The sequence below is a fragment of the Xylona heveae genome (assembly GCF_001619985.1).
Source record: "Xylona heveae TC161 unplaced genomic scaffold L228scaffold_2, whole genome shotgun sequence".
NCBI lineage: Eukaryota > Fungi > Ascomycota > Xylonomycetes > Xylonales > Xylonaceae > Xylona > Xylona heveae.
The window spans coordinates 1,515,899-1,524,560 of record NW_017264194.1 but is presented as its reverse complement, the minus strand read 5'-3'; the positions used below and the strand labels follow the sequence as shown (position 1 = coordinate 1,524,560).

The window sequence follows — 8,662 nt, the reverse complement described above, 5'->3', positions numbered from 1 at the left end:
TTTTTTTTTTTTTTTTTTTCTTTCTCTTTATATCCAAGGTACATTTTTTTCATCCAAACTATATTTTTTTTTAAATCCAACCTACATTGAAAGAATAAATTAGATTCTAAACGTATAATATTTTACTTATTTTTATTTGATCCTATACCCCTTTCCCCCTTCCTCTTAAGAATGAGGCCCATGGCCATTACGAGCATATATCCTCGTCTGCATACTGCTTCATCTGAATTAATTCCAATTTCCCGCTCATCGACCCGACCCACCTGCATTTTCACCTTTTCATTTGTTCACTGTCAGCATCTGCATCTGCATCAGGGTCAGCATCAGCATCGCCTTGGAATCGAGGACTGATGCGAAATGAATGGACACGGCGTTTTGGATATATACCAGATACATGATACCAGATACCAGATACCAGATACGCGCTTCCGCCCTGTCCTGCTTTCCTCTCACCCTCGCCCTCGTCCTCGCCTTTGTCTTCCTCACCAAGCCCTTTTTTTTACTGTTTCTTTATACATGTACTTCACGTCCTTTTCTCTGACACTCACATTAAATTACAACATTCTCTCTGTTTTACTTTCAATATTTTCTAATCAGATATGTATTTTCGTTCTGTCTACTGTTCGCATGAAACTTCACAAACTTACCAACAGCAAAAGAGAAATTTATCACAACCAATGGAATGTTCACCAAATCATTTTGATAAATCTATTTCTTCTCATTTTATATGGTTCTTTCCCTGTAAATATTTCCGGAAAATGGAAAAGGGAAATAAAAGTTAATGAGACGATGAGAAATATGTTAGCTACAATTGCAAGTAGCTCAAAGCAAGCAAAGTAAGCAAGGTAGATGACTAGTTAGAGGTAAATATCTGCCACCACGTGCCTGCCATCATTTAGTGCTACCCCATCCCCTCAAATCGCATCAAGCGTCGATTATGCACATGAGCAGAACCCGTCCATACATACATACGTGCATACATACAAACATACGCGTCATTAACATGGCCTCGTCCCTGCCCATGTTCTTCTCATGTAGTGTCAATAGTTGTCAAGCTCTGCCACATCTATCCGGGTAGCTTGCGGAGCAGAGCGTAAAAAGTACAGAAAACAAAGAGAAGAAGAGAAAAAAGAAAAGAAGAGAGAAGAAAAGGCAATATCCCATGCCACGTAACAACGTGAGTAAAGGGATGAATCGAAAAGCGATTAAAGCCCAGTATAAATGGAAAAAAAAAAGTTCCGGAAGAAGAAGAGTAAGTGGTCGCGGGAAAAAGTGTAGCAAGAATGAAGCCAATACCATGCTCGACAGAGTCAGGCAAGGAAGAAGAAAAAAAGAAGAAGGTAAAGGGGGCATATTAGAGTACGGGAATAATAGCCCCATACTGGCTCGCTTGCACGCCACGGACGCTCAGAGCGCTCGACAAATGCTAAAAGAATTAAAAAAAAAAAGGTGAAAAAGAGGATTATCCGCTGTAGCTGGAGCAGAAGAATGAAAAAAGACCATTTTGAAAAAGAGCCGGTCCTTGCCTGTGACATTGGTGACTCCCCTTCCTTTCTAGAGCCACCACACAAAGCAAAACATGACGGCGGCTAAGCCGACCGTCATACCCGCAACTTCCTTACCACCCGACGCCGCAGAGCCCTTCTTTGTAGCCGTAGGCGACGTTGACGAAGTGGTGCCTGTAGGAGATTGTTTTGAGGTGCCACTAGCACCGCTCGAAGAGGTGGCAGCTGCAGCCTTGTACGTCTGTCCCAAGGTTGGAAGGGGGCTGGATGGATCCACTTCCCAGATACCAGACGTGGAAGCGGGGCATGCCGGGGGTTGGTTGGTTGGTGTATAGTCCGACAGCTTGGTTCCGGATGGCGTCGCCGTTGCCCACTGGCTCATCAAATTGCTAAAGTCAGGTGAGACCGGCGTAGGAGTGCCGGACCGCGGAAATCCGTCAATGGCACCAGTCGCAGTGGCCGCAACCTTGGGGCCATAATTTACAAGGCCGTAATTGTTGGTTTCCTCAATCCATTCGTAGACAATGGCGCCAGACCAGTATGGACTCATGTCATCACCAAAGATGGCAGACTGGTCTTGGAAGGTTCTCGGGGGGTTCGTGTTGCAGCCAGTCTCCGAAAAGAAGATGGGAATGTTATACTTGGTCACGTTTGCCGTCAACTGGCTATAACCAGAGACGGTATATGAAGATGAGCCGCACCACTCGTATGCATTGAGTGAGAAGAAATCCAGCGCCTCAGAGCTATTAGTCCCACATGCCAAGTAATTCTGAAGCATGGGCCGCAGAGACGCAATGTCGGCTAAAAGGAGGCAAAAATAAATGAGCATATGCCTATCAAGGTCATAATCGTGCAACGAAAGTAAACATACCAGCAGAATAACCAACGGGGATATTCCTGTAATTCTTCGAATCACGGTATGCTTTGACGTCACGAGCAGCTGCCTTGACATAGGGTGCAGCGACGGAGCCATTTCCTGGAAACGATTCGTTAGAAAAGAGAAATGGAGCCCCCAGATGTTCATGCCATACCAGTGGTAAGAACCTCATTACCAACAAGGACGCCTGCTGTATTGTCATATTTCTGGAACTCATCCAGGACCTGCTCGAAAGCGTTCAATTGAGAGGTATTCCAACGAGGACTCTCCTGCACACACTTTGTCAGCAATCGCCAATCGAGTGAAACAGAATTACGAGGTACGCACCTGCTCGATAGCAGTGTCAAAGGTGTCCAAGTCAACAAAAAGATAAATGCCTGCATCAGCAAAGGCATCCATACAACCTTTGTGGTCTCCGGTAGGATCAACGTGGTAAACACGGATGGTATTGGCACCGAGTTTTTGCATCAACGAAGCGTCTAGTTGACATTGATTGGTGTCGATGAGAGGATCATCTTCCGTGAGTTGATATGCCACACCTACCAGCAATCGGTGAGTAAGATGTCTTTGCAAAAGATGAAATGTACAGCTGAACATACCCTTGATGAAGAACTGATTGCCATCATCGGTGAAGAATTTAGAACCCTTGACAGAGATCTGAGAGATTGCTTCAACCGATGAGACCGCAACCATAGCGGCAGCGGCCGCGAGCTTCCAGAACCGAGCCATTGCTTGAGATTGATTTCAATTGTTCGAGGAGGTTGAGAGGATTATCAATTATGAGGGACTTGAGTCCACGGCGAGAGACAGACGCGAAGCGCTCTATTGAACCAAACACTCAAAGCGATTATTTTCCGACGGTCGAGAGCGAGAGACTGAAGAACGGACGAAGGTTCGAAAGCACTCGAGCAAAACCAAGTGAGCGAGAAGCGTGGAGGGCCAAACGAACGGGTGGCACAGTCACCAGGCTATCAGATCTTTCCCAAATTCTTTCCTTCCCTGAGTCGTAACGAATGCAAGATCCACCAAAGGCGAGCGAAATGCCCACAGTGGGAGGTATTATGAATTAAGAGGGGATTATGCGAGTCGAGAAAGCAAGAGAAAGGAAGGAAAGGTCAGGCAATGAAAAGAAAGAAGTTGCCGTCTTCCAGATGGTGAAATTAGATCGCGCGTTAGGTTCGCGGGCCAGGGTATAGACCGATGCGGGTGGGTGTGTGTGGGGAAAAAGTTTTGGGTTGGAAGCTACTACCACTACTACTTCTATCAAATACAATACAGTCCTTTACTATCATCACTTCTCACAATTATATTTGCGGAGACGGTTATGCCTGAAAAGACAAGGCTACCATACTCCTGCTGATCTTGCAGGGACCTCCGGTGGCAGTAGTGCTTGCTGTGGTTGTCATGGTAGGATGATTATTATCAAGGCTCCTTTTGGAAAGTAGAGAAACAAACCGAAACATGGGCCATCAACGGCATGTCGCTTCTTGCGCCCACGCCGGAATGGGAGCGAACCGGGGACAACATAGCAGTGTGATAACAACGAGTATGGAATTATCCTTGTGATAAGGAAAATATCAACCCTTGACACATGCATCACTGTATTAAAACATGAGGTACACATTGTCAATCAGTCTATCAGGACGCGCTCCCCCACGATGTTACAGTACAATATTTCTAGACAGTTCGTTCCTTATTGCATTGGCTCTGGACCCGCATGTCGGGATGGTATCTTGACGAAAGCTTGGCTTGTTGCCTTGATTTTTTCCTCCTGTGTCGCTCAGGCCATGGCGTGGCCGTCGGCGAAAGGGTGTAACCGTGTTAGGGCATAGCGGCAAAGAACGCGTCGAGCCGTCGGCCGTGGTCTTGCCCCTTGAACGGTGCGGGCGAGGGACCAAGGACGTACCTCTTGCCCCAGTAGGAAAAGCCTCTGTGCCGCTGGTGCTTGTCCTTCAATCAACGAAGCCCCTGAAAGGTGGGAAAAGGCACCAGTCGCCGGCGAGCCAAAAGTTAGCGGCCACACAGGTCAACAAGCTACAAGGCCTAATGTCCAGTCATTTCGGCCTGGACCGATCTGGAGAGCATGAAAGCTGCCAAGTTGTCAACGCGGCCCCAGCTTCGCTCACGCAGCGACGGCGGTCGATCGCATTGTTTGCCGAGATATGGAGGAAATGGGGCAGGGCGAGAAGAATGAGGGCGAACAAGGCTTTACCCAGGAAAGTGCTGCTGCGATATACCTCATGGAGTATAAACAATACCTTTCCTGCAACTGACTTTTAGTGATGATCGTCTGGAAGTTTCCGACTCATCGGTAATGCAGATGACCACTTGGCCGATCGGCGGATTAGAGTGCCGTTGAAACATCAATAACCTTAATCTCCACGCACAATCAGGATTTGCTGAACACGACCGTCATTTAGAGTCGCCTATAAAATATCCGGAAAGTGCGCTTTTCCACTTCTGCTTGTCGCAGAATTTATGGATACATCATCCCCGCTCTTGGCATCTTTCACATCGACGTTACAGGAATGATTTCTGAGCGAGTCAGTTCTTAGACCAAATAGGCCCATCCCTACCGAATGAAAAATCACAGAGCTACAGACTGTGCGCGGCTGTCCTCTTTCGCTAGCAGCATCATTTCAGCAGAGAAGAAAAGCAAAGCATAAACGAACTGGTGTAACATTATTCGGTATACAGTAAATAAATCTTCGTATTACAACCCAAGAGGCGCAGCTCTACGTTTATTACCTCGAAGAGCGACTACTCTGTACAGTTCTGCTAATAATGGTGTAAAAACCAATGCAGAGGGCCTCTAAAAGGAGAAGCTCGTATTGAATGGCCATGGGAAATGCAACAAGTTCCATCATTGCTCGTCACAGCATTTATTGAAATGCAACAGCCGCCTGCTTGACGAACAAACTGTTGCCGCCACACATTCCGGGTGGCGTTGGCAAAGGAAAGGGCAGAATGTCAAAGAAGACTGCCAACACGTTGCAGTACACACGTGCAAAGCGACTTTTTAGTTAAATTGCTGTAGTTGCCATGCAATGGAAATGAGACCGCCCCCCCCCTTAAAAGGAGACTGATTTCGGTAACTATCGGATAGCCCAATTGGGAAGGATTTATTAACTCGCTTTGCTGGGGGGGCTGAATTGGGGGCTTTCGGCTGCCGGCCATAGGGGAAGGTCGACCGCCACATCTGGTCCAGAGTGCTCGCCAAGTTGACTGGTGCCCACGCCCTATAGGCCATTACACAGTATTCCAGACCGTCCTCACAACCTCTGACCTGTAGTAACTTACCTTAGTAGTTGCCCAAGATACTCTGCGCCTTTTGAGTTTCCTCCATGGCGACTATTGGAGCTTGCACCGACTGGGATTAAATATTACTTGCCGTAAAATGGTTAAAGAGTGTGCATGATCAAATCGGGCGATCCAGCCCATGGTTACCAGTGCACGCCTACAGATCTTCACCCAGGGGTATTTTTATACGCCATCCAGCACCATTTATTAACTATTTAATATGTGCTCCACCGCCAATACGTCAACGTATCCTGCGGGGTTGCCGTAGACTACTAATACTTGGTGATTTCCTCATCCACGTTTGATCTTTTCTCTTTCTCCTTCTCTCTCTTCCTTTCCCCCTTTTTTTTTTCTCCTTCCTCTTTTCTCCCTTTTCGTTCCATCTTTGGCCAGGGGCCCCCTTTTCAATGTTCGACTATATGGGTGTGTGCGAAGAATAATAATCCGACCAATCACCGATCCCGGTTCCCTCGTCTAACTGCCCAGTTTTGCTCACCGCCAAAATCATGTCTCTACCGACGTCACCGTTTGTGCTTCATCCTGATGATGTGGCCTACCTTGAGTCTTGTGAGGAATTCCAACGGCTCAGGCAGTCCCTGGCCAAGGAGGATGATGATGATGAGTATGTCTTGATCGACTCGCTCTAAATGATATGAGTAGTGGCCCATCTAATCTCTCCGCGCTCGTAGTTTTTGTGACGAACATTGTCCCGCAACTGAGTCGCAGCGACGTGATGTGATCCTGCATCGCGACATAGTTCGCATTTTGATCGCTCCGGTGCTCCGGTCCCATGAGAGAGCAGCACAGCTGGCAGAGTCGCGATTGAAGAGATCCAAGTCGGCCGAATTGGAGCGGGCTTTTAAGGGAGAAGCTCGAGGTGCCTTTCTTTGGCTGCAATGCTTTGTATCTGACGAAGGAGAGTGGTGCTCGACACAGGGATGTCCAGGTATGTCTTTCTAATATCTCCCGAAGCTTTCATGCGATACGGTATGAAATGGCATATTGGACATGGTATTGACAAAATACAATAGGATGCACAGTACACTACGTCTTGGAGTCCGAGTCTACAGTTCGGATTGCGCTGGTGGCATCTCGACTTTCTGCACACCTTCCCGCTGCCTCAGATCCGTCCGTGCCTTTACTAGATTTTGAATTTTGGCAACGTTCAATGCACGACGCTCTTGATCAAGATTCTTTTTGGGGGCCGGGCCATTGGGAAGACATTTTGCATCGCGCACTGCGTCTAGAACGCGGCATCCAGGAGTTGATGTCACAAGCTCTCGCACTCGAGGACGCACTTCGACATTCTGGCGGGCATTCGAGCTCTCCTCTGCTATCCAAGTTCGCCGATGTCAGCTGTGCGCTTTCACCACCAGCCTCACTAAAGATTTGCAAGTCACAAATGGCCGATCACCAACTCCGTCTGATTGAAGAAGAAGCGCGATGGATTCGAAATTTAGTCGTCGCCTGGAGCAGTGCCTTCGCCGACCCAAGTTCTCCCAGTTCGCCAGCAACTTCGCCTGGTATTATGGCCCCCTTTCGTCGGCGCTCTTTGACTGCTTGGACATAAAGGGTGAAAAAGAGACGCGCTTATCTATTCGGTGTCTCTTGGGGAAAGACTATTCGCTTTGGGATTCTGTTACGTATACGCTCATTCTGAAAGCGTAAGGTCATCAAACAGGTATCGGAGTTACAGTGATTGGCGCAAAGTGGAATCGTAACAAGATAGACGGCGGGGGGGGGGCTCTCTCTTGGACATGTATATGGACTCAGATAAGGCGTGTCTATACAGGATAGCATTGGTCGGCGTTGTGGGGATCTTGCATAGGATCTTGAATTGGGTTTAAAATTAGGTATAGGGTGCCATTTGTCCCAGATTAATCGTAATACTAAATATCACTTTCCAATATACACTTGTGTACAAAGTGACAGTCTAGGGCGGTGTGGTTCAACAACGCGCGCTCCGGAAGGTGGATGATCGCTTTTCGTTAGGCTTTCATTACATTTAACAAATGAGGCCGTTCGCAAGCCGGTACAGTACAGTACAAGGGCAGTGATTTGAAGAACACATGGTTACCTAGGCGAGTCAATAAATGACGAGCTTTGCGTCGGAGAAAATCGTTATCAGGAATAAGTTGCTAGGGAACTTGGCGTGTCTGAGAGGGCCTGCCTAAGGCATGTAACGGCAGCAAAGCTAATGATACAGTTTACTATTCCGAATCAAATGATTGGTGCTCTAGGCTAGTCCTTAGATCCAGCCAGAGTACACTCATCACAGAATACGCATGCTGAAGATCTTCCCATCGCTGGGCCATCTCTCCTCTGTCGCCTGAGAGGTGGAGCCGTCTCCTCACACGGTCGAAGAACCACTCTCGATCCCGTAAAAGAGCAAGGAAGGATCCTGTGCCCCAGCTATCAAAACGGATAAGCGATGGGAACAGGCGAACCGCTCGCACAAGTCCTTAGCGCGGGACCCCATCCAAATGTTCGTTCCACTGCCATGCGTTAAGGTTACGGAGTAAGGGTCCACCACCGAGAAGTCACTGGCACAGCGAGAGGTGAAGTCCTTATCTTGCAATGAATTGATGTGCTATCTAACCGTTGCTAGTGCGAATCGATGGGCTTGATCGTGTTCTTTGAAAGAAGGTCGTAATTTCAGATGATGTTGCCAAGGCACTATTGTTCTTGGAACTGCCATGAAATCCAAGTCGCGCTTGTCACCCATGAGGCTTCACTTTACAGTGGGATGGCGACGAACCTGTTTCGCCGATAAGATCCCAGCAACAACCTCCACTTTGTCTTAGGGAGAAGCCTTATCTTCACCCTCCTTTGCTTCAGCTTCCATGAGCGCCAAGCGACGTCCATCCCGATTTGGCCAATTGATTGCTTTTCTGCATTGCCAATCTTTCGACCCCTGGGAGCCATTGATATGCTGGTCGGACGCAGCGCAAACCCTTCGAGATAGGGATGCAATAGCAAG

General features: G+C 47.8%; 3 protein-coding genes across 3 annotated transcripts; 1 reads left to right on the top strand and 2 right to left on the bottom strand.

The window, feature by feature from the left end:
* Positions 1-945: 945 nt before the first annotated feature.
* Positions 946-1,467, bottom strand: L228DRAFT_66057 (hypothetical protein). Its single transcript, XM_018336809.1, has one exon. The coding sequence runs from the start codon at positions 1,378-1,380 to the stop codon at positions 1,051-1,053; it is 330 nt and encodes a 109-aa protein (XP_018190850.1). The 5' UTR covers positions 1,381-1,467; the 3' UTR covers positions 946-1,050.
* L228DRAFT_66056 (glycoside hydrolase family 72 protein) lies at positions 1,468-3,447 on the bottom strand. The gene is made up of 4 exons (XM_018336808.1): positions 2,710-3,447; positions 2,537-2,651; positions 2,377-2,481; positions 1,468-2,306 (listed from the first exon to the last, which is right to left on the bottom strand). The coding sequence occupies exons 1-4, from the start codon at positions 3,109-3,111 to the stop codon at positions 1,555-1,557; spliced, it is 1,374 nt and encodes a 457-aa protein (XP_018190849.1). The 5' UTR covers positions 3,112-3,447; the 3' UTR covers positions 1,468-1,554.
* A 2,477-nt stretch (positions 3,448-5,924) lies between these two features.
* L228DRAFT_280545 (hypothetical protein) lies at positions 5,925-7,464 on the top strand. The gene is made up of 3 exons (XM_018335794.1): positions 5,925-6,304; positions 6,372-6,628; positions 6,714-7,464. Exons 1-3 carry the CDS (start codon positions 6,189-6,191, stop codon positions 7,250-7,252), a joined length of 912 nt encoding a protein of 303 aa, XP_018190848.1. The 5' UTR covers positions 5,925-6,188; the 3' UTR covers positions 7,253-7,464.
* Positions 7,465-8,662: the final 1,198 nt, after the last annotated feature.